Here is a 26,480-nt window from a genome sequence, read left to right as displayed (position 1 = left end):
CAGCTCTCGGGGGGTGGGGGAAGGAGGAGAGAGAGAGGGTGGGGGGATTTCCACCCCCAGAGTCCTTGATCCCAGCGAAGGCCCACCGCAGACTAGTTAAGTGCCTAAGAGACACATAATATGGTGGGCCTTCCTGAAAGATGGTGGCACGGGTGTCTCTCTGGCTCCCTACCTGGTGGGCGAAGTCCCCCTCCCACCCACCGTGGCCTACATTAACTTCCACCCAATGTCTCCTATTTCAGCTAGGAAGCTTTATTTGCATCAAAGAAGGTCACTTCATGAAAACTTTAGCCGATTTGCCATTGTTTTTTAAAGATAGACTGAAGCACCACTTGTATGTCTAAACAAAGGAATCCTTGTGAGGAAGGGGAAGTTTGATTACATGCCAGATATTTGTGTTTGTGTTGGTTGCGTAGATTCACTTGTATGAAAAACCGGTTTGCTTTGTTTTATCCTGTTTGGGTCGCGAAGACAAAGTGCCAAAGCCACACTCATTGGCTTCAGTTAAACATCAGGATAGGTTTATGTCGATCTGCAAGACCAGACTCCTTGTAACTAACTACTAAACTGTAACCTAGTGAGCAAGAGTCAAGGATGTCCTTATAATCACAAAGGATTTCATTGCATTTAGGAAGAAATCTCTGGGAAGTTTAAGTGAAATTGGATAAATAGTTTCATCATTTCCTAACTATGTCTCATATCGCTACAAGGGGAAACAGTTTCTCTCATCTCACTAGATCTGTTTTCAGTTTTGTTTTGGAAGGAAATGCTGTGTGATGGGGGCCTGGCATATTTACTCAGAGGCATCTGTCCCTCTGGTTTGCAGGAAGAGATCTTTGATAGTAAATTTTCAAAAGGAGCGGTTGAACCATTTTACTTTACCAATCTGCTAAACATTTAAATTAGTATCAACTCTCTTTACCCCTGTTCTGTAAACTGTATAAATATATTCATTCTGTTCTTTCTGACTTCCAGTCGTTTACCCGTGAGTTTGCTGACAGTAATGAAAGGTTGTGGGAGTTTGCGATGATGTAGGAATTTTTAGATCTAATTCCATTCCTCCTCTACACAGGGATTTTAAAATAACCCTTTCTTGTGCTCAACTTGCAAGTATTTATCAGTTTGAAATATTTTGGTATCATTCCTGAACAACAGTTTGTTTGGAGCTGTTAATAATGATCATTGAGATATATTCCTCATGAGTGAATTTTAACAAATTATTTGCAGTAAAGTGTATTTATGTTCCAAACAACCAACATCGGCCCTGACAATGGTGAGCTACTCACTTAACTGCATTGGATGCTTGCTTGCCATTGTATGGAGGCCTGCAACATGCCTGAGGAACCCAATGCACTCACATTCAACGAGGCAGTTCAAAGGAGGCTGGGAGCCTGTGCATCACTTGTATGCAAGGTTGATTGTTAGGCTTCTGAAGAAGTAAAATTTATGGAGGGTCATCCCACAGTGTGACTGGAGCACCACAGCAGTACCCCAGACGCACAGCATCTGTTTTAACCATGCACTGAAGACAAGACTGCCATTATATAAAGGAAACCTACTCGCTGCCTTGCTTGCTCAGTCGCCAGCTTTCCTGTAGTGCCTGGTGACCATCCATGATGTGAAATTGCCCATGGAAGAACAGGCAGCAGGCTCTGGGCTCATGGCACTTCCTAAGCACTGTTTCTCCAAGCTCAGAGACTGGGGCTTCAACAGCTGGAGAAGAGCAGCTGGCTGAGCACCAGAAAATGAATCAAATGAGCTGAATTTTTCCATTACCACCTGAGCTTTTTGTGATAACCGAGCTTACGGCAAAATGATAGGTTTTTTTTATGGTTACTCCAACTCCTCCACAAAACTGCTGGCAAAAAGTGGGAAGTTTTTTGTGGGGTCAGGAGGAGCTTCTAACTCCTCTCCATACAATTCCCGAAATTGGCAGCACAGCAGGACATCTTGCCCTGATTCCCTTACAACCAGCAAAAGACCCCGATTTAAATATTTAATATTGCTCCTCCTTGTTTTGAGCTGGCCTGTTGACCACTCAGTGATATCTAAGGTATTATGAAAATATAATAATTTTCATAATACTATTGAGATTTATTGTAAAGATAGGTTAATAGTGGGGTTTGGATTAGTTTCTCCGTGATGGGGGGTAGTGGGGTGGTGGGGATTTATTGAATTGCAGACAGCCAGACTGAAGCTTTTGATGTATCAAAAGAGAAGCTAAATTTGAAATGCTTAATATGTAAACATGGCTGAAGTTTTAGAATGTGAAGTGTGAAGAATATTTGCATTTTTAGATAAACCAGAGTATGAACTTCAAAGAGATGGTAAGGTGTTACACCTAGCCAACAGAGACTAAGCCAAACAGTGTGTTAATTTTCTCAAAGATTACTGATAATATGAGTACCATGAAAGATTTATATTATGGAAAAAGTAAAGTTGGAAAGACATATTGGGACAATGGAATTTATGTTAAAAAGTGAGAAACCTGTATAAAGGAGATGAGGTTATGTGTAAGAAGAAGAAATTCTAAGATCTAACAAGTGTGAAAAGCCTCCAGTCTCTATGTACCAAGCTGCTGTCTCCAGGAACCAAAGCTAAGAGAATTCACTTTGAATATCACTGTCCAGTTTATTGTGCATTCTGCCTGGGTCTGTTGAAATTTATTTGTTTTTTAATGTTGCCTTAATGGAGATGTAACTGGAAGTCAGATTAATTAGTGAACTAGGAGTTTTCATTGTAGTAATTTGTAGACTTATGTATCTGTTTAAAATCTTTTCTTCTGTTTATAAATGTTTAATTTAGTTTTGTAAAAAACCTCTAAGACTCGGTGGACTTATTACTACTGAATTCAAGGCGCGCGTCTCAAAATAAATATACAAGTTGCAAAACAGTTTTGGCAGCTGTTTCAAGTTTCGCCATGGGATTTGAATAGCTCAGCATTTACCATCTGCTGTGCCAGAACAAAAGAATAAGTGAATGCTGATAGAACTAGCCCATGCCCTGTATTAGTGGTAAAGCTGACACTTAATGCTTTATGGTACAGAGAAAATGGACTAAATGTACTTGTTGCAAAAAAGCTTTGCATTCCTAAAAATGAAGGAAGCACACTTTGGTGACACAAGATAAACGCCTCTCCAATGGTCAGTTAGGGCATTGGCAGCTTGAGTACTGTTTTAGAATTGTTTAACCAGTTTGTCAACTTAAGTCTTATATTTATTTGGCTACAATATTGTAACACATTGTCTGAAATGTTTAAAAAACAATCTGTTTAATTATACAATTTATTGCAATGAATGAGTTAAATCTGTGGTTTCCATTGTTTTCTCCTTAAATGTATCTATCTTTCCTTTTTGCTCCACTTTGCCTTTCCTGCCAACAGAAGGGTACGGTTTGAAAGAATTAACACAATGCCCATAAAAGGTCACAGAGCTGGTAGGAGGCCACCGAAAAGGCACCAGTCTTTCTCTGCCAGATCTTTGCTGAGGTACCTGCAATGTTTGTACTCGATGTGTGCAGCATGCGTGCAGCAACACTAGTTTAGAAAAGCTGTGTTTACATGTCAACAGCATTTCATATCTTGTGATTTTATGCACAGAACAATTAGGCAAAATTATTCCTCCTATTATTTATGCACAAGGTCTGTATTATTTATCACCACTCTTTAAATGGCAACAGCATACAGAATGAAAAGGCAATGTTTACAGTTGTGGCAGCCTTTGTGATTTGTTGTTCTGCATATTGTGTGAAGGTCGTGCAATGTTTTCTGATCTATTCTAACCGTAACATTTTTAACAGGGGGCTGTGCAAAAATGATGGGGAGTAGAATGTAACTGAGCTCTAATGTAAGCTGCATCCTTTCACATAAGTTAAACTGAAAATTTGTATCACATCCAATCTTATTAAATCCTGAAAAAAGCACATTATTCATTGAAAGGTGTGCAGTAACGTATACATTCTTTAACATTGAAGCAGTGTGTAACACATTTGGATTTGGAATAGTTAATAGATATTTTGCCATTTGAAGTGTTATTGTCATATTTCTGAGGTTTTTAATAGCTAGCTGCTTTGCATGTGGGATAGTTTTGGGCACACATTTTATTTTTGCTCTTTGAAGACCTGGTTGCTTTTAGACCTTGAATGAACATGATTAAACATGCAGCCGTGGAATAGGATCTGAGCACTTACACAGTTGTTCAGATCCTGCAAATAAACCGTTAAGAATCTTCAATCAGGAGGAGGAAAGAATGACCGGAACTCCCTGCTTTTTTGCCACATTTGCATTTTGTTAATCAAATGACTGCACGTGTGCATGAACTTTTTGACACCTGTGTTAAAAGCATGAATGCATTGGTTAAATGGCCCTTTGTTTTTACCACAAAAATCTGTGGCATGCAAGACAGAAATGAACCATGTGACTAGCCAGGCGGGCCTTGCCTCTTTTCACATATGTTTTGCTATCTCTGAACCAAAAGAGGCCAGCTCTTTTATAGCTGCCGCCCTCAAACGTCACATGCAGTTACTCTTCTGATGTCTGGTTAAAGAATCGTCCTAGAACAACTGGAATAGAGAGCAGCAGAACTAAAAACAAGGATACTCTAAATGGAAATCAGCTAGGAAAAATATGTGAATTGATGTTAAGTCTTGTTGTGAAGTATAGCTCGATGACTTAAGACATTTTAACCAAAAAAAAATAAAGTAAGAAGTTGGACAAGTCATGACATCTTTAGTGAGCTGGCATGCCGTCTCTAATACTGAGCAGGTACTGTAATTTACATTGGTTTACTTTGTATTTATTTAAAAAGTCACTTATGTTCACTAAATATGTAAACACCAAACATTTCACTGCCTGTTGCATTCTGGTTTAAGTGGGTGAAATGCTTTGAATTCTATAGTTTATCTGGGGTATGACTGTCTTTATACCTGCTCATTCTTGTTTGTTAATTCATGAATGATTGTGCTATTTTAATTGCTGATTCAATGACAAAATAGATTTTTTGATTAAATAGACAGCCTGAATGCTTGCACCAACAGCAGGGACCGGTCCTGGATCTGCACTAGCAGCAGAGGCCGGTCCTGGATCTGCACCAGCAGCAGGGACCGGTCCTGGATCTGCACCAGCAGCAGAGGCCGGTCCTGGATCTGCACCAGCAGCAGAGGCCGGTCCTGGATCTGCACCAGCAGCAGAGGCCGGTCCTGGATCTGCACCAGCAGCAGAGGCCGGTCCTGGATCTGCACCAGCAGCAGAGGCCGGTCCTGGATCTGCACCAGCAGCAGAGGCCGGTCCTGGATCTGCACCAGCAGCAGAGGCCGGTCCTGGATCTGCACCAGCAGCAGAGGCCGGTCCTGGATCTGCACCAGCAGCAGAGGCCGGTCCTGGATCTGCACCAGCAGCAGAGGCCGGTCCTGGATCTGCACCAGCAGCAGAGGCCGGTCCTGGATCTGCACCAGCAGCAGAGGCCGGTCCTGGATCTGCACCAGCAGCAGAGGCCGGTCCTGGATCTGCACCAGCAGCAGAGGCCGGTCCTGGATCTGCACCAGCAGCAGAGGCCGGTCCTGGATCTGCACCAGCAGCAGAGGCCGGTCCTGGATCTGCACCAGCAGCAGAGGCCGGTCCTGGATCTGCACCAGCAGCAGAGGCCGGTCCTGGATCTGCACCAGCAGCAGAGGCCGGTCCTGGATCTGCACCAGCAGCAGAGGCCGGTCCTGGATCTGCACCAGCAGCAGAGGCCGGTCCTGGATCTGCACCAGCAGCAGAGGCCGGTCCTGGATCTGCACCAGCAGCAGAGGCCGGTCCTGGATCTGCACCAGCAGCAGAGGCCGGTCCTGGATCTGCACCAGCAGCAGAGGCCGGTCCTGGATCTGCACCAGCAGCAGAGGCCGGTCCTGGATCTGCACCAGCAGCAGAGGCCGGTCCTGGAGGTGCACCAGCAGCAGAGGCCGGTCCTGGAGCTGCACCAGCAGCAGAGGCCGGTCCTGGAGGTGCACCAGCAGCAGAGGCCGGTCCTGGAGGTGCACCAGCAGCAGAGGCCGGTCCTGGAGGTGCACCAGCAGCAGAGGCCGGTCCTGGAGGTGCACCAGCAGCAGAGGCCGGTCCTGGAGGTGCACCAGCAGCAGAGGCCGGTCCTGGAGGTGCACCAGCAGCAGAGGCCGGTCCTGGAGGTGCACCAGCAGCAGAGGCCGGTCCTGGAGGTGCACCAGCAGCAGAGGCCGGTCCTGGAGGTGCACCAGCAGCAGAGGCCGGTCCTGGAGGTGCACCAGCAGCAGAGGCCGGTCCTGGAGGTGCACCAGCAGCAGAGGCCGGTCCTGGAGGTGCACCAGCAGCAGAGGCCGGTCCTGGAGGTGCACCAGCAGCAGAGGCCGGTCCTGGAGGTGCACCAGCAGCAGAGGCCGGTCCTGGAGGTGCACCAGCAGCAGAGGCCGGTCCTGGAGGTGCACCAGCAGCAGAGGCCGGTCCTGGAGGTGCACCAGCAGCAGAGGCCGGTCCTGGAGGTGCACCAGCAGCAGAGGCCGGTCCTGGAGGTGCACCAGCAGCAGAGGCCGGTCCTGGAGGTGCACCAGCAGCAGAGGCCGGTCCTGGAGGTGCACCAGCAGCAGAGGCCGGTCCTGGAGGTGCACCAGCAGCAGAGGCCGGTCCTGGAGGTGCACCAGCAGCAGAGGCCGGTCCTGGAGGTGCACCAGCAGCAGAGGCCGGTCCTGGAGGTGCACCAGCAGCAGAGGCCGGTCCTGGAGGTGCACCAGCAGCAGAGGCCGGTCCTGGAGGTGCACCAGCAGCAGAGGCCGGTCCTGGATCTGCACCAGCAGCAGAGGCCGGTCCTGGATCTGCACCAGCAGCAGAGGCCGGTCCTGGATCTGCACCAGCAGCAGAGGCCGGTCCTGGATCTGCACCAGCAGCAGGGGCCGGTCCTGGATCTGCACCAGCAGCAGGGGCCGGTCCTGGATCTGCACCAGCAGCAGGGGCCGGTCCTGGATCTGCACCAGCAGCAGGGGCCGGTCCTGGATCTGCACCAGCAGCAGGGGCCGGTCCTGGATCTGCACCAGCAGCAGGGGCCGGTCCTGGATCTGCACCAGCAGCAGGGGCCGGTCCTGGATCTGCACCAGCAGCAGGGGCCGGTCCTGGATCTGCACCAGCAGCAGGGGCCGGTCCTGGATCTGCACCAGCAGCAGGGGCCGGTCCTGGATCTGCACCAGCAGCAGGGGCCGGTCCTGGATCTGCACCAGCAGCAGGGGCCGGTCCTGGATCTGCACCAGCAGCAGGGGCCGGTCCTGGATCTGCACCAGCAGCAGGGGCCGGTCCTGGATCTGCACCAGCAGCAGGGGCCGGTCCTGGATCTGCACCAGCAGCAGGGGCCGGTCCTGGATCTGCACCAGCAGCAGGGGCCGGTCCTGGATCTGCACCAGCAGCAGGGGCCGGTCCTGGATCTGCACCAGCAGCAGGGGCCGGTCCTGGATCTGCACCAGCAGCAGGGGCCGGTCCTGGATCTGCACCAGCAGCAGGGGCCGGTCCTGGATCTGCACCAGCAGCAGGGGCCGGCCCTGGATCTGCACCAGCAGCAGGGGCCGGCCCTGGATCTGCACCAGCAGCAGGGGCCGGCCCTGGATCTGCACCAGCAGCAGGGGCCGGCCCTGGATCTGCACCAGCAGCAGGGGCCGGCCCTGGATCTGCACCAGCAGCAGGGGCCGGCCCTGGATCTGCACCAGCAGCAGGGGCCGGCCCTGGATCTGCACCAGCAGCAGGGGCCCCTGGATCAGCAGGGGCCGGCCCTGGATCTGCACCAGCAGCAGGGGCCGGCCCTGGATCTGCACCAGCAGCAGGGACGGGCCCTGGATCTGCACCAGCAGCAGGGACGGGCCCTGGATCTGCACCAGCAGCAGGGACCGGTCCTGGATCTGCACCAGCAGCAGGGACCGGTCCTGGATCTGCACCAGCAGCAGGGACCGGTCCTGGATCTGCACCAGCAGCAGGGACCGGTCCTGGATTCTGACCAGCATCACACTTTCTAACCAGTGGCTCTCTAACAATTGTTTTTGTTCCTTTGTTGTCTGTTTGTTCAATGCTACATTGTCAAAAGTTCGTCATTTAATGATCAACAATTGAAAATTGTTGTTTTAATGAGAGTTCTAAAATTTAGCATAGCAAATGTACAATACTTCTGTAGATTGTAAATAAAGTAATAGAAACGAGCGTTGAATAGTTTCGCGAACCCTTAAAAGCAAAGTAACCTTTCTATAATGCCATTGTGAGTATTTGTTCTGCTAATTGCAACCTCAGGATGATGACACTTTGCTCAGGTAAAGCTATCCCAGTGCCAGGTGCCATCCATTACCTCACAGTGACCATTATTCATTTGGCAAGCAGTTAGGCCATGAGAAGCTTTATAGCTGAGGCTCCAAGCCTGCCTCTATGATCAATGGACAGCCACATACCAGAACTGCTGACAGAAATCACTGACCAGGAACAGGGCTCCTGTCTGATTTTTCCACCCCTCACTCAGGGATACTGAGGCTAATTGATTGAAACAGGAATCTCCTCTGAGTTTGTGGTTCAGCTTGTCACTGGATAAAACTTTCAGGCCATTACTACATTAGTAGTTATTATGTAATTTTAATAATGTTATTAGTATAACGGGGTTTTTGTTACTCTGTTTACCTGTATAATTTTAATGGTGTGAAAACCGAATTGCCTCTCCTTTGCATGTTTAATTCACTGTGAACTCATTCACAGCTCATCTGGGCTGTGTTTACACTTAACAATTGTTTCCACTAGAAGCAGATGCTCAGGTGTTCACCCTATTGACATGATGGGGCAGGTGTTAGAGCCCAGGGGTAGTACAGGAATAGCTGTGCGCTCACAGTTGTTCAAATGGGTGAGTTGCAGTCTTGAAGTTTCTGATTTCAGACCTTCCGCAATGTTAAGGGGACAAGATTTCTGCAGGGCAGCCATGTAAACCGCACAGTGCTGTTATGTACAAGTGACCTAATATCCTCAACCCACTGTGCCCAGAATAAAGTGGTCACGAACAGCATCCAGTGTTTTTTTAATATATTATTTCACAGGATATGGCTGGGCCAGCATTTATTTTCCATCCCTAACTGCCCTTGCAAGGGTGCTGATGAGCTGTCATCTTGAACTGCTGTAGCCCATATGGCCCAGGTACACCCGCAGTGCTGTAGGGAGGGGATTCCAGGATTTTTAGCCATTAATTGAAGTCAGAATGGTGTGTGGCTTGAAGGGGAATTGCAGGTGGTGGTGTTTGCTGTTTATAGAATTTTAGATCTGGCATCGCAAGAACAAACTACCTCCTGAGGTTGCTATCAGAGTGGATGGGGGCACTAGGACCATCTCAGTCACATTGCAGTGTTGCTGGAGTTTGGCTGCTGCTAGTTGCTGCACTGTTATATAAATATAGCATTAATCTCAAATTGCTGCTGTTAAAGGAATATCTCTGCTTTCTTCCGCCAGTGTTCCCTCACGCAACTACTCCCACTTTGTTCCCTCTTAAAGCAACTTACTTTCGCTGGGGCACAATATAGACTGTAAGGTGACAATAGTCCTCCAGTTGCTCCAATAGTTCACACTTGCATCATAATGTGAACCTAATGTTGCCAACAAACGGTTGAACTGCAAAGTGCTCCATCTAATCAGTGCGCAGAGTTTTCAGCAGGGATACCTGGATAATGTTAGAAATAAGAAACTGGCTGACTTATTCTCTAATATATTTCTGCCTGCACCCTAGCTCAGGGACATGAGAGCCAATTAGCACTGCACCCACACGTTCCCATCCCCCACCCCCCCATCCTGGGCAACGTATCCACACCCACCCTCCAATCCAATCCAAGATTCAGACTGGCAAACAACACAGTATGGGAATTGAATCTGTGAGCTTCCTGTCATGCCCCTCATATACAGTGGTTACTGAGCTGCCATTACAAAGCTATCCTGTTGGAACATGTCTCTATAAGTCATCACATCATAATCATTTAGTGTAACATCATAGGGCCTCTTTTAAAACCCAGTGCTTAACTTCACAATGGGAACAGAGAAGTAGGCCATTCAGCCCATCAAGCCTGCTCTGCCATTCAGTTAGTTCATGGCTGATCATCTAGCTCGGCACCACTTTCCTGTACTATCCCCATATCCCTTGATGTCATTAGTATCCAGAAATCTATCGATTTCTGTCTTGAACATGCTCAATGACTGAGCTTCCACAGCCCTCTGGGATAGAGAATTCCAAAGATTCACCACCCTCTGAGTGAAAGAAATTCCTCCTCATCTGTCTTAAATGGCCTGCCCCTTGATCTGAGGCTGTGCCACCTGATTCTAGACTCACCAGTCAGGGAAAACACCCTGCCCACATCTGTCACGCCATGTAAGAATTTTGTAGATATCAGTCAGATCACCTCTCATTCTTAGAAACTCTAGAAAGTATAGGCCCAGTTTCCTCAATCTCCCCTCAAAAGAAATCCTGCCCCAGATTAAACCACAGGGATTAGTCTGGTAAACCTCTATTGTACTCCCTCTGTGACAAGTATATCCTTCCTTAGGTAAGGAGACCAAAACTGTACACAATATTCTATATGTGGTCTCACCAAGGATCTATACGATTGCAGCAAGACAACTTTGCTCCTGTACTCAAATCCCCTTGTCATGAAGTCCAACATACCATTTGTCTTCCTAATCGCTTGCTAGCATGTGACCTATGAACGAGGACACCCAGGTCCCTTTGGACATCAACACTTCCCAATCATTTAAGAAATGCTCTGCATTTCTGTTTTTTCCAGCTGAAGTGGTTAACTTCACACTTGTGCCAAGTACAAGCACTCCTATGATTTTTCATACTTTAAATGGTCTTTTTTTAGGTCAGAATGAAAGTTTATACCATGCTGAATGTGACTGGAAATGTATCACAGGAGCTTTACAGTGCAGAAGGAGGCCATTTGGCCCATCGATTCTGCACTGGCTCTCTGAAAGAGCATTCCGCCTAGTCCCACACCTCTACCTTATCCTTGTAACCTTGCACATTTTTTCTCTTAAGGTAGCAATCTAATTCCCTTTTGAATACCTCGATTGAACCTGCCTGCACCGCCATTTCAGGAAGTTTGTTCCGCACTCCAACCATCTTCTGAGTGAAAAAATTTTTCCTCACATTGTATTTACTCCTTTTGCCAATTATTTTGAATCTATGCCCTTTAGTTCTTGATGTTCTCTTGAGTGGGAACAGTTTATCACTATTTACCCTGTCCATATCCCTCAGAATCTTGAATACCTCTATCAAGTCTCCTCTCAGCCACCTTTTCCTCAATGCAAAAAATCCCAACCTCTTCAACCTATCCTCATAGCTACAATTCTTCATCCCCGGAATCATTCTTGCAAATCTCCTCTGTACTCTTTCCGATGCCTTCATATCCTTCCTCAAGGATGGCGCCCAGAACTGGACATAGTACTCCAGATGAGGCCTAACTTGTGTCTTATACAATCTCAACATGACCTCCTTACTCTTGTATTCAGTGCCTCTGTTAATAAAGCCTAAGATACAATATGCTTTATTAACTGCTCTCTCAACATGCCCTGTGTTCCTTCACCTTCTTTAGAGGCACTCTCTTTATTTTATACTATCTCTCCATATTCTTCCCACCAAAATGAATCACCTCACACTTCTCTGCATTGAACTTCATCTGCCACTTGTCTGCCCAATCCACCAACATGCCTATGTCCTTTTCAAGTTCAAGACTATCCTCATCACAGTTGACAACATTTCCAATCTTCATATCATCTGCAAATTTTGAAATGATGCCTTGCACACCACAGTCTAGGTCATTAATATATATCAGGAAGAACAAGGGTTCCAATACTGACCCCTGGGGAACTCCACTACAAACCCTCCTCCAATGTGAAAAACAACCATTTATCACTACTCTCTGTTCTCTGTCACTCAGCCAATTTCTTATCCAAGTGCCTACTTTCCCTTTTATTCCATGACTAGAATTTTGCTCACAAGTCTGTTGTCTGGCAATGTATCAAATGTCTTTTGAAAATCCATATACACCACATCAATGGTGTTTGCTTTATCAACCTTCTCTGTTACCTCCTCAAAAAACTCCAAGTTAGTTAAACATGATTTTCCCTTAATGAATCCTTGCTGGCTTTCCTTAATTATTCTGTACTTGTCCAAGTGAAATTGATTTTATCCTATACTGTAGTTTCCAGAAGTTTCTCTACCACTGAGGTCAAACTGACTGGTCTATAGTTGCGTTATCCTTGCACTCCTTTTTGAACAAGGATGTAACATTCATAGTTCTCCAGTCTTCTGGCACCTCCCCTGTGTCTAATGAAGACTGGAAGATTATCACTAGTGCCTCTGCACTTTCCACTCTCACTTCCCTCAGTACACTTGGATGCATCTCATCCAGTCCTGGTACCTTACCTATTTGAAGTAAAGTTAGCCTTTCCAACACCCCCTTCCTCTCAATTGTAAGTTCTTCTAGTGTGCCAGTTACTTCCCCTCTCACCTCGGCCTGGATAGCAAGTTCTTCCTTTTTAAAGACAAATGGAAAGTACTCGTTCAACACCTCTGCCATTTCTCCACCCTCCACGTGCAAGTCCCCATTTTTGTCCCTAATCGGCCCTACTCTTTCTTTTACCATCCTTTTATTATTTACATGCTTAAAGAAGACCTTGGGATTCCCTTTTATGTTCACTGACAGCCCCTTTTCATGCCCTCTCCTTACATTTCTTATTAGTTTATTCACTTCCCCTCTGGGCCTTCTACATTCAGCCTGATTCTGCATTGTATTTTCTACCTGACATCTGTCGAATGTGCGCTCCTTTGTTATCATCTTTACCTCTATCTCTCTCTTCATCCAGGGCACTCTGGATTTATTTGTCCTACATTTCACCTTCAAGGGAATATACCTTGACTTTGCCTGCAATACTTTTACTTTGAAGGTGGCCCGTTGTTCAGCTACCGTCTTTTCTGCCAAAATTTGATTCCAACTCATTCGACTCAGCTGAGAAGGAGTATCTTGACTGCCCTCTGCCTCCCTCCCCATCACTCCAAAACCAACCAACTGGTTGGCACTGATTGGTGCCTTCAGTTTGCCCTTGGTAGTAGAACTTACCCTATTCCTCCAGGGTAAGTCACTCTTTTCATCACTCCCAACACTCTCACTCGCAAACCCATCACACTGTTTCTCATCCTGCAATGCATGCCCACACTATCATTTAATACAGCTTCCAGTTCCTTGATAGCTTTAATTCTTTTGTCTTAAGCTGACCAGGATTGTTCACAGCCTTGGGTTTGTTATGGTTGACTCAGCGTTGAGCTCTGAACCCATAGTCTCACTATCAGCAGGACTGCCTATTTTACCTCTAGGGCTGCTTTTTCCCAGAATTGCACTAAGTGCAGTAGTGGGTGGTAAAGTGGAGTCCAACCCGCCAACAAAAATGGCGGGTTTTCATGTCATATCGTCCTGAGCCCGCTTCATTATTTATTCATTTATTCCCACAAAGCGCGCCAGTTCCATGGCAGATGGGCTCTCATTTGCCCACCCGCCATCACCCCGCTGTTGCAACACGCCGGCCGCCATCTTTAAAAGGCAGCTGTCAGCACAGCGCTCATCACCACCAGCTCACCACCGCTGCCTGGGAGACATGGCCAGCAAAGGGAAAATGACTGCAGTCCCCCACTTCAACAACAGGTCCCTCCAGCGACTGCTAGATGCCGTGGAGGCCACTGAGATGTGCTCTGTACCCGTCCTGGCCGCAGGATGGGTAACAATGTCACCAACCCGGCTTGGGGGGCAGTGGCAGCGGTGGTCAGCGCAAACACCCTGCAGAGGAGGACAGCCACCCAGTGCCGCAAAAGAATGAATGATTTCCTCCAGGGTAAGTCATTCTTTTCATCGCTCCCAACACACACACACACACACACACACACACACACACACACACACACACACACACCGATCACACACACACACACACACACACACACACCGATCACACATCCACAGGGCCCTCACTCGCTGCCAGTTCAAGGAACATCACCATTCACTCTTTCTCACACACCGTCATTGTCCTTATCCCGTCCTTGGGACCACTCACCACCCACACAGGCCAGGCACACTTATCATCTGGCCTGGCAGTTGTCCTGCTTACGCTATCCCCATCTCTATCCATACAGGACAAACTGGCTCTCAACAGAACAGGAGTGAAAGGTCACAGACAGGTGAAGGGATGCCGGAGATCAAAGTTCTGACAGAATTCGAAACAGAGCCATCCAGCTGGCCAGCAGTGACTGGGACTGGTCCTGTGCTGACGGTGAGGTCGGCACTGATCTACTAAGTGAGGATCCAGCAGTGCAACATCCATCAGACAACCATGCTGCGAGTCATGTGTCCTGTTTCACAGGCCACTGCCATGCACTAATTATCTCCCCCTGCTTTCATTGGCACATCTGCCAAACAGCCAACAGAGTCCATGACCCAGGGCCTCCAATCAAGCCCTGAAGAAACCTCTGAAGAGGAATCTGAAGGCACCCTCCCTGAAGTCCCGTCACAGCGCTCACTCACACCCCTCACCAGCGCAGAGACATGCACCTCGGTGGGACCGAGCTTTAGAGTAGCCTCTGGATCACAATCTGGTGAGCACATCGCACTGTCTGATCCACAGCAGGGACTTCCCAGGTGTCCGATACTCGGAGGACTGCTGAAGGCCAGAGTGTTGCTGAGTCCGAGTCAGATGTCGAGCTTCTGGATTTGGTCATGTCACAGTTGCTGGAGCTGCAAAGACAAGCTTGGGAACATCAGGAAGGGATGTCCACTGCACTCCTCAGATTGCAAGACACGATGGATGAGTCCATCCGTCTTCAGGCTGAGGTGATAGCGCTGGCATGTCAATGCACTGAGGTCAACACTGGTAGGATAGTAGCCATCATGGAGATCTTGGTCCAGGATGTGACTCCTGCACTGCTGCGCGGGCTAATCTCCATCGCTGATGCCATAGTTGGCCTCCAACAGTGTGTACACAAGAGGAGTGCTGGGCAGCTCAATCTCACTCCAGCTTCCCCTTCTGCTCACGGAGTCAGCCAGGGTCTCTTGGGCACCCATAGGGAGGAGGATCAGCAGGTGCACACTCTGTGGCCTCCACCCAGGTGACTCTGGGAGTGTCCGGCCCATCTGACTCCCTTCTTCTTGTGACCTCCGAAACTCCAGCTTCACAGGCTGAGGAAGGTGTCACTGCCACACAGCAGGACCCCGAAAGCAGGCCGGAGCCCTCCAAGGCTTGACCCTCCAGAGGATGCCTGCCAAGGTCATCACAGACAGGGTGTAGCTGTCAGCAGGCTACCTCCACCTCCACTGTGGATGTCTGGGGAGCACCAAGTAATAGCAGGGTTAGGAAAGTTAGGTAAAAGTAGTTGCACAGCCTGGGCACGGGTGTTGATCACTTGTACATACTGTTCACTATTGTCAATAAACTTCCAAGAATGTCTCCCTGCCTGTGGCTCCTTGTTCTGATGAGCAGTGTCCATGTCACTCAGATGTGAAACCAATCTGTACAAGATAAAGGCAGGTGTCTCAGTCAAAGGCCTCTTCCACAGTTGATATACTGATACTGTAACATCTTCAGGAGCAAACCTCAACGTGATATGACCAGCAGCTCCAACATCAGACCAGCTTGTATCCTTAATTAGCTTTTCATGTTTCCGGCTCCTTCCTACAATCTTATTGCAGGCTGAGTGCCCTGACGGTGGGACTGGAATTCCGCGGGGCTTCCACTTGTAGGCGAGATGGCTGGGCACATGCATTCAACGAGGTGCCGGGCCAATCGTGTGGCGGGGGTGGACAGGAGAATGACAACCCCACACTGTTACCTCACAGGGTCGAAGGTCTGGGTGCCATATTTGAAGGGATTCAGTCATTCCTTACAATCCAGCAGCATCAGTCTGGCTGTGCGAGTGGAGGCTTTGAGACTACAGCTGCAGCTAGAACCTTCCAGATCTTCCCCGCTCCCCCCACCACCCCCCTCCATATCCTGGATAACCTCAACTGCAGCTACCACCTGCCATTCACAGGCAACAAGCATTCCCATGATGTCACCCTGCAGGTTCTCCTCCAGTCCATGCAGGAATGACAAGAGGTCCTGTTTCCCAGTGAAGGCAGTAGAAATCTCTCCCATCTTACCTGAGAATTTTTGATAAATGGGGAGCCCCATCGGCCACGCCCTGGTCTCCATCTATCCCACCCTTGAGTTGTACTCTGGAGACTGCTTTGTTTTGTTGCAGCTATGTCCCTAAACACTCCCATTTTGATCCTGGAATTTTAAGCCATCACCCTGCAACTCCCTCCCCCCCACCTCAGTCACCCTTGACCTGCCCCCTGTATTCTCAACACTCAGGACCTCACCATTGACCTTCCCTCTGTAATCCTGGATCTCCCCATAATCATGCTTCACCCCTCATCTGTAAATATTGGTGTAGTCCAGCTTCCCCTCTCTATCCCCCACAAGCTCTTATAAGTCCACCACAGTCCCTCCTCCGTCCAGCAGTCAGCTATGCCCCTATTCTCCTTTCACTGCCACCACCCAATCTCAGTGCCTCAATACCTCCTCTCCTGTGGTTCAATAAAGCTCTCCATGAAAGAAAAGCAGCTCCCACTCAATCCAAATCCACTAGGAGGACTACCTTGCCTACTGCACACTGCTTTAACCAGTTATGAATCTGAAAGCACGTTTCTGTACACTGCAGAGTTAACTGCAAAGGTGCCAGTTAACCTAGTGAAATGGTCTTATAATAGGACAGAGATGAGGAGAAATTTCTTTCCCTAAGCTTCATGAGTCTTTGGAACTCTTCCTCAGAAGGCAATGGAAGTGGGGTCATTGAATATTTTTTAAGGCAGTGGTAGATAGATTCTTAAATAAAAACAGAAAATTCTGAAAAAACTGGGCAGGTCTGGCAGCATCTGTGGAGAAAGAAACAGAGTTGACATTTCAAATCCGTATAACTCTTCTTCAGAGCTCATAGATGTTTACAGCCCAGAAGAAGGCCTTTCAGCCCATCCAGTCCACGCTGGTCAACAAAGATCTGACTACATTAATCCCATTTTCCAGTGCTTGGCCCATGGACTCCCACCAGCCTCTGGGTGAAAACTTTCTCCTCAACTCCCCTCTTAGCCTTCTATCTCTTACCTTAAATCTATGACCCCGGTTATTGACCCCTCTACTAATGAAAAAAGTGCCTTCCTATCCAGTCTATCTATGCTCCCTCATACTCTTATACATCTCCTATCAGGTCCCCTCTCAAACTTCGCTACTCCAAGGAGAACAACCTGAGTCTATCCAATCTTTCCCAATAGCTCAGAACCCCCAACCCAGCTCTGAAGAAGAGTCATATGGATTCGAAACATTAACTCTGTTTCTCTCTCCACAGATGCTGCCAGACTTGAGTTTTACCAGCATTTTCTGTTTTTATTTCAGATTTCCAGCATCCGTAGTATTTTGCCTTTATAATATTTTAGATAGATTCCTGTTAGGCAAGGGAATCAAAGGTTGTCAGGGGTAGATGGGAATGTGGAACTTGAAACACAAACAGATCAGCCATGTTCTTATTGAATGGTGGAGCAGGTTTGAGGGGCTGAATGGCCTACTTCTCCTATTTTGTATGCTCGTATGTTTAATGAGTACACATGACCTGCTAACACATTACAATGCTTGCTTACTTGCTGTTGGGTAGCTCAATCTGTCTTCAATCCGCCACAGCCTGGATTCCCTACTTTCATCCCGCCATCAGGAAGCTGCCGTTTCGCCTCCCGCGCAGTCAGGTGCACCCGCCTGCCATGTTTCTCACTGCTAGTAGCAGCACAAGATTCCAGCCATTGCTTACAATGCCAGCTCTCAGCTACAATGCAATAATTACAAAAGGTTAAGATAGACACCTTGCTCTACTATTCATCTAATGACTAAACATTAGTTGGACGTTAATGTCACAGTGAGACTAGCCATAAACACGCTCCATAAGCCATACAACTGCCACTTAGAAGTGTGTAATGTAGGTCAACAGACCCATTTTTATCTGACTTAAGAGGAAACATGTAAAATAAATTTGGGTTTCAGGATTTAAGTAAGTACTGACTCTGATAATAAATAGCCTGTTCTTGCATACTATCTTCACTTGACCTGTCAAGCCCATGTCAGCTCTCTGTTGAACAATCCAATCAGTCCCGCTCCCCTGCTTGAACCCCCTATCCCTGCAAGTTTATATCCCTCAAGTGCCTCAATTTCCTTTTGAAATTATTTGTCGTCTCCACTTCCTCCACCCTTGTAGGCAGCCAGTTCCAGATCATTACCACTCGATGTGTGAAAGAATTCTTCTACTTACGCTACTGGCATCACTTGCCCAAAAACCTCAAAACTGTGTCCCCTAGCCTTTGTACCTTCAGCTGATAGCTGTTTTTCCTCGTCTACCTTCACCAAACCTGTCATCATCTGTACACCTCGATCAAATCTCCCCTCAATCTCCTTTGATCCAAGGTGAACAACGGCAGTCTGTCCAACCTAACCTTGTAACTAAAATCGCTCACCCCGGAACCATTCTGGTAAATCTCCCTTGTACCCTTCTGCCAACATCACCTTACACTTCCCTCTGTTAAATTCATATCACCACTTTTCTGCCCACTCTGTTAGTGTATCTTTTTAAAAAATTCATTTGTGGGATATGGATGTCGCTGGCTGGGCCAGCATTTATTGCCCATCCCTAATTGTCCTTGTGAAGGTGGTGATGAGCTGCCTTCTTGAACCGCTGCAGTGCACGTGGTGTAGGTACACTCACAGTGCTGTTAGGAAGGGAGTTCCAGGATTTTGACCCAGCGACAGTGAAGGAATGGTGATATATTTCCAAGTCAGGATGGCTTGAAGGGGAGCTTGCAGCTGGTGGTGTTCCCATGTGTCTACTGCCCTTGTCCTTCTAGTTGGTAGTGCTTGTGGGTTTGGAAGGTGCTGTCTAGCATTGTGCAATCATCAGCGAACATCCCCACTTTTGACCTTATGACAGAAGGAAGGTCATTGATGAAGCAGCTGAAGGTGGTTGGGCCTAGGACACTACCCTGATGAGCTCCTGCAATGAAGTCCTGGAGCTGAGATGATTAATTCAAAAAAAGCATTCCAGAAATTGCAAGTACTTCAACCTCTAATTAAATACACAAGCAACGGTCCACAAAAGCAACCTCCAACAATCACAACCATCTTTCTTTGTGCTAGATATGACGCCAATCAGCAGAGAGTTTTCCCCCTGATTCCCTTTGACTCCAGGTTTGCCTGGGCTTCTTGATGCCGCCTTGGGTCAAATCCTATGTCCTATTGTAGTTGATTGGTATCATTCTCACTGTTTGCTATACCTCCAAGTTTATTATTCACAAGTTTTGAAATTTTACTTTGTATTCTAAGATCCAAATCATAAATCAAACAATTTGGAAATAAATTTCTAACAAATCTACAGGCCAGGGATGCTGGCACTTCCTTCAGGATCTCTCCCAATGGGAACCCCCCTTGTTTTCCTTGACTAAAAATATTTGAGGCCTCAGGAAATCCAGAGGAGGAGAATTGGGCATGGAGTTCCTGGATTCCTCCTCTCAACAAACTTCTGATTGAATGTGATCCCTTTATAAAGATGCTGAAATGCACCTTGCATCCAAATTCTTAGGGATCTAAGCCTCACTCCTAGTATGGACACCTAAGTGAACCCCACTTCCTCCCTTGCCTTCTCGGGTGTAACTCCTTTGACCATACATCAGAGCCTAATGAAGGCCCTAGACATGAGATCTTCAATGTATGGTGTCTCCAACTCATTCCACCTTATTTTGATTTGCCTTTTTGGGTCGACACACATAGGCATTGTACAGCAAAGGCTTCAGACAGACCATCCAAGAATTATTGGTGCTCTGCCAGCACCCAGTGTCATCAGGGAACATTGTTTCTATCTGCAAGAAGCTGCCTGACCTGCTGAGTATTTCTAGTTTTATTCCATTGCATCCAGATCCTGATCCTCATTGTCGGCTGTCGTGAAGACAGTTTTCTGATAACTGATTTTTGGGATCACCCTTTTAAAAGTTTTTAGTGCAGATTTTCCTCTACGATTATTTAATTTGGATGTGTTTTAGTAATATTACAACACCATTTATCAATTCTTTTTTTTCAGAACAGTGTTTGGTGGCCATGGTTTCGTTGCTGTTTAATTGATTTGAATTCAAATTAAATTTTACAGCAGACAACTGCAATGGGCATTAGGCCCCTAATTAACATATGCAAGGGCCCCTAACTAACGCTAGTTGAGGAGGCTCCCAGTCTGCCTAAAAATGGGCCTGACAAATTTAGCAATCACCAGCACCTATGCACATTGGGCCCAGGACCACCCCCGGCTAAACTGATCTCTCTGAGCACCATTTTACACTCATAAAAGGCACAATGCGTACCAATTTCTATCCCTCTGTGCTTCCTAATTGATATACACGTAATTTGACATTGAGCATATTAATGATAATACAGAAAATCATGCTCTGATTTAATCCTCTAATAATTAAATGGACAAAGAAAACTACAGGAACTATCCCTTAGTTGTAGTGAATGCTTCCTTTCTGTGGTTTGAGATTAGTTAGTTTAGAAATTGCCATCAGTCATGTTTTCATATAAATGCTCAACACAGTAGTATCAAATTCCGCTCTGGTGTTAACCAATTTAAATTGAACAGGTTAAAACTTGTGTTAAAATAGCAGGGAGAAATTTAATATAAGCCTATTGTATATACTAATTTATTATCTGTATACTGTGTTCAGATGTGCCTGCTTTGATATATTATAAATAATTGTGTATTGTGTATATAGCAATCAATCCATCATTTCTACTGTAACAAAAACAGTACAGTTTCAATCTCGTACTTCTTAATGGCATGAAAAGTACACAAAACAGATGTAGTAATTCAACTTGATGGAGAAATTCTCCCCGTGAGTGAAAATACCTTATTTAACCTAAGGGAAGACATACCTGTGACCTCTGTCTGATCTTACTGTATCAGGAGGTGATGGCATAGTGGTATTGTTGCTGGACTAGTAGTCCAGGAATCCAGGGTAGTGCTCTGGGGACCTGGGTTCAAATACCAACATGGCAGATTTGAATTCAATAAAAAAAAAATCTGGAATTAAAAGTCTAATGAAAAAAAACCATGAAACCATTGTTGATTGTTGTAAAAACCTATCTGGTTCACTAATGTCCTTTAGAGAAGGAAATTTAATATCCTTACCTGGTCTGGCCTACATGTGACTCTTCGACTTTTAAATGCCCTCTGAAATGGCCAAGCAAGCCACTCAGCTGTATCAAAGAAAGAATGAAACCGGACGGATTCCCAGCATTGACCTAGGCACCGGAAACAACAGCAGCAATCCTGTCAACACGGCAAAGACCTCCTTACTAACATCTGGGGGCTAGTACTGAAATTGGGAGAGCTGCCTCACAGACTAGTCAAGCAACAGTCTGACACAATCATCCTCATGGAATCATACCTTACAGATAATGTCCCAGACTCCACCATCACCATCCTGTGTGGTATGTCCTGTCCCACTGGCAGGACAGCCCCAGCAGAGGTGGCGGCACAGTAGTATACAGTCGGGAAGGAGTTGCCCTGGTAGCCCTCAACACCGATTCTGGAGCCCATGAATTCTCATGGCATCAGGTCAAACATGGGCAAGGAAACCTTTGGCTGATTACCACGTACCGCGCACACCCCCCCGCCCCCCCCTGTCAGCTGATGTATCAGTGCTCCTTCATGTTGAACATCCCTTGGAGGAAGCACTGAGGGTGACAAGGGCACAAAGTGTACTTTGGGTGGGGGATTTTAATGTCCATCAACAAGAGTGGCTCGGTAGCACCACTACTTACCGAGCTGACCGAGTCCTAAAGGACATAGCTACTAGGCTGGGTCTGCAGAAGATTGTGAGGGAACCAACAAGAGTGGACGACTACTAGACCTTTTTATCTGTCCATGGCACCACTGGTAGGAGTGACCACTGCGCAATCCTTGTGGAGACAAAGTCCTGTCTTCACATTGAGGATGCCCTCTATTGTGTTGTGTGGCACTACCACCTGCTGCTAAATGGGATAGACTTCAAACAAATCTAGCCACTCAAACTGGACATCCATGAGGCGCTGTGGGTCATCAGCAGCAGCAGAATTGTACTCAAACACAATCTGTAACCTCATGGTCTGGCATATCCCCCACTCTACCATTAGCACCAAGCTAGGAGATCAACCCTGGTTCAATGAAGAGTTCAGGAGGGCATGTCAGGATCAGCACCAGGCAAATGAGGTGTTAACCTGATGAAGATACAACACAAGACTACTTGTGTGTCCAACAGCATAAGCAGCAAGTGATAGTCAGAACTAAGTGACCCCATAACCTATCGATCAGGCTATCAAGCAGCATTTGCTTAGCAATAACCTGCTCACTGACACCCAGTTTGGGTCCTGCCAGGGCCACTCAGCTCCTGACCTCATCACAGTCTTGGTTCAAACATGGACAAAAGCGCTGAACTCTCGAGGTGAAGTGAGAGTGACTGCCTTTGACATCAAGGCTGCATTTGACAGAGCAAAACTGGAGTCAGTGGGAATCGGGGGGGAAAACTATCCATTGGTTGGAGTCATACTTAGCATAAAGGCAATGGTTGTTGGAGGTCAGTCATCTCAGCTCCAGGACATCACTGCAGGATTTCCTCAGGGTACCTGTCCTCTAGCCAACTGTCATCAGCTGCTTCTCTTATGACCTTCCTTCCATAATAAGGCCAGAAGTGAGGGTGTTCGCTGATGATTGTATCATGTTCAGCACCGTTCAAATACTCATACTGAAGCAGTCCATGTCCAAATGCAGCAAGACCTAGACAATACCCAGGCTTGAGTTGACAAGTGGCAAGTAATACTCGCGCCACACAAGTGCCAGGCAATGACCACCTCTAACAAGAGAGAATCTAACGATCACCCCTTGACATTCAACGGCATTACCATCCCTGAATCCCCCCACCATCAACATCCTGGAGATTACCATTGACCAGAAACTGAACTAGACTAACCATATAAATACTGTGGCTACAAGAGCAGGTCAGAGGCTGGGAATCTTGCGATGAGTAACTCACCTCCCGACATCCCAAAACCTGTCCACCATCTACAAGGCACAAGCCAGGACTGTGATGGAATACTCCCCACTTGCCTGGATGGGTGCAGCTCCCACAACACTCAGGAAGCTTGACACCGTCCAGGACAAAGCAGCCTGCTTGATTGGCACCACATCCACAAACATTCACTCCCTCCATCCCCAACACACAGTAGCAGCAGTGTGTACCATCTACAAGATACACTGCAGAAACTCACCAAGGCCCCTTAGACAACACCTTCCAAACCCACAACCAATGGATCAGTTCTACCACATCCAGTCGTGAATGGTGGTTGACAATTAAACAACTTACTGGAGGTGGAGGCTCCACAAATATCCCCATCCTCAAAGATGGGAGATCCCAGAATATCCGTGCAAAAGATAAGGCTGAAGCTTTGCTACAGTCTTCAGCCAGAAGTGCCGAGTAGATGATCCACCTCAGCCTCTTCCGAAGGTCCCCAGCATTTTACCATCTAGAAGGACAAGGGCAGCATATAGATGGGAACACACCACATGGAAGGTCCCTTCCAAGTCACACACCATCCTGACTTGGTAATATATTGCCATTCCTTCACTGTTGCTTGGTCAAAATCCTGGAACTCCCTCCCCAACAGCACTGTGGGTGTACCTACACCAGATGGACTGCAGCGGTTCAAGAAGACAGCTCACCACCACCTTTTCAAGGACAACTAGGGATGGGCAATAAATGCTGGCCCAGCCAGCGAAGCCCATATCCCGTGAATGAATTTTTTTAAAAATCTGTGACCTCTGACTGGTCTTAAAAATTATTTGAAATAAATGGTCAAGATTTTTCCCACAGCCTTGAAGAGCACTTAAGCTTTGACCTCACCAAGTATTCACTTAACTATGATTAGTTTTTGTGGCCTTAAAGAAGTGACCTTAATTGCGGTGGATTACCTAGTGCATCTCGTGTTATTCCGGGCGGAATCATCCCAGATTTGCACTAAGTGCAATATGGGCGGGAAAAACAACACTTTACCTGCTGGCTGCAATGGCAGCTTTTCACACCGTACCATCCCAAACCCGCTGCATTAATTATACGTTCCCGGGATACACGCAGTTTCCATGGTGGGCGAGCTCCAATTCACTGGTCACACCATCACCTCACCGCTTCTTCACGCCAGGCACCACATTTAAAGTAGAGCCGCACTCAGTGCTTCCAGTCCAGGACTGCTGTAAAGAAAATTGCAACCCTCGAGTGCCCTTTGGACGCAATGGAGGACCACTGTTCTGTCCTGTACCCCGCTCTGGACCTAGGAGGGGCAGCAAATTTACTATTCCGGCTTGGTAGATGATGGCAGTGGGGATCAGTGCCAATGCTGTACAGAAGAGTTTGGCCATCCAATGCGGAAAGAGGATGAATGATCTCATCCATGCAGCCAGGGTATGGCAACCATCTCATCACTCTAAACTCATATACTCAAGCCCATCACACAATCACTGGCATTTCACTCACTGCCAGCTCAAGGAACATCACCACCCATTCTCTCACACATACCCCCACATCTCCATCTGGCCTCATCTCCTCTGGAGACTGCCTCTTCAGCCCTCGCTATCTTGAGGCCACTTGCACAGATCAACATGTGCCCCACACACACCTTGGGATACCCATTTCCCCATTTCAGCCTTCATCCTGCAGCCTCTTCCCTTGCCTGAGGCTACTTCTCCCCCTTCACCTAGCAAGCCCTAGCCCTGCAGCCATTGAAAAGCCATCCACACATGTCTGACCTGGTAGGTAGAGACCTACTTATAAGCCACTCTAAAAGTGCTGTGGTGCTGCCGATGTGGGCGTGTGATCCAGCAGGGTGGGGGATGGGGGGATGAGTCCGGGGGGCTGGCCTTATATTGAAATGCTGATTTATTACAATGAGTTTCCCGATGTCCAATGGCGGGGGCCGTGGCCTGCCATCGAGGGGCCGAGCAGACAATCGCAAACTGGTTACACAAAGTCGTGAAACTGATTTTTGGCCGTCTCCCCATATTGTCCACTCACACCCAACACCAGCGGGCACGGAAAGTCCCAGCCTCTGTTGTTTGTTGCTTCTCTAAATGTCTCTTTAATGTTAGCAATTTGCCAGGAGATTAGGTAGTGTTTTTTTTAAGAACAAAAATCTTTGCATGCACCAATATTGAATTGGAATAGGAGGAAGTGGAGAATGCTTCTCCAATGACTGAACGAGTAACTGCACCATCTGGTGTGGTACTATAGAAATTAGCAAAGTGCCAGATTTGACTTCTGATCCGTAACAAGTTGACTGAACTTAGTCCGCGTACCAGTAGAACTTCTATAGTTGGCCTCTATCTATTTCTGATCATTTAGCTGCAAAGTGTCTGACTAGAGTTCACTTAATGATGGTATCAAACTTAGCTGAGATATCCTGAAGCCGATATGTTGGAGTAGAGAATGCGGAATGACTTTTCTGACTCGTACTCCTGGTAAAGCTTTAACAATCAATGGTGCAAGGATCAGAAAATGGGTGGTGGACAGTGGAAGGAGAAATGCTGAGTTTATGGACAGGAATAGAGGGTGATTCACTGGAGCAGTTTCAAAATGGATAGAACAGTTGGTAACAGTGACCTCCTCCTGCACTAATGTTCAACATAAGGTTGCAAATGTGGCAAGCCCTCTTATTGAGCTGTGGTTTACGTAGCTGGTAATCTCCCCAGGGTAGATGTTGAGAAGAATGAATTATTATCTGTGACTAACCATCCAGATGGCCTAAAAAAGAAAGCTACAGAGAAAGGGTGAAACTTAATTCGGTTCAGTAATGCATAACCATCTTTAGCATTAAAAGAAAACAAATGAGCAACAGGTGTGTGCCAAAGCAAGCCTTTAACTTTACACTTATTCAGAGGACAGTTACACTCGTTACTGCGGGAGGGGGGTGGGGGGGGGGGGTGTTGTTTGAATGGTAATGAGTCAGAACATTTTAGAATTCCATGTTGTTTGGCAGATCACTCAATCCACACCACCTACAGCACAAAATGAATATTTTGGAATATGGGTGTTCCATTGAGAAAAGGGCCATCATATGCCTCAAAGAACACTATTGTACTTTGTTAGCAGTAAGGTAGACTTCTGATTATCCTGAAAGCAACTTCCAAAACAATATGTAAAGGCACTTAAGAAAAGAGACAAGTACGAACATGGCTTTTGATTAGTAAAGAAATACTTTTAAGTTTTTGTTTTCTGTGTTCCCGGATGACAAAATAAGGCACTAAATTTAATTATATTTTATTACTTTTTTTGTAATATTTCTTACATTCCAAATT

General features: G+C 46.9%; 1 protein-coding gene across 24 annotated transcripts in view; it reads left to right on the top strand.

The window, feature by feature from the left end:
• Positions 1-26,480, top strand: part of LOC121287988 (inactive rhomboid protein 1-like) — a 393,414-nt gene that overhangs the window by 280,926 nt on the left and 86,008 nt on the right. For 18 of the 24 annotated variants that reach the window (XM_041206186.1, XM_041206172.1, XM_041206174.1 and 15 more), the window contains one exon: positions 3,383-3,487. The exons of 5 other annotated variants lie outside the window; for them this stretch is intronic. In XM_041206186.1, coding sequence (XP_041062120.1) covers positions 3,383-3,487 — 105 coding nt within the window. Of the gene's footprint in view, positions 1-3,382; positions 3,488-4,534; positions 4,763-26,480 lie in introns of those variants that run through there. One more of the 24 variants, XM_041206194.1, reaches the window with a different exon arrangement.

This window comes from Carcharodon carcharias, chromosome 15, assembly GCF_017639515.1.
Source record: "Carcharodon carcharias isolate sCarCar2 chromosome 15, sCarCar2.pri, whole genome shotgun sequence".
In the NCBI taxonomy this organism is placed as follows: Eukaryota; Metazoa; Chordata; class Chondrichthyes; order Lamniformes; family Lamnidae; genus Carcharodon; species Carcharodon carcharias.
The sequence above is the reverse complement of the archived record's forward strand: the minus strand, read 5'-3'. Positions and strand labels throughout refer to the sequence as shown.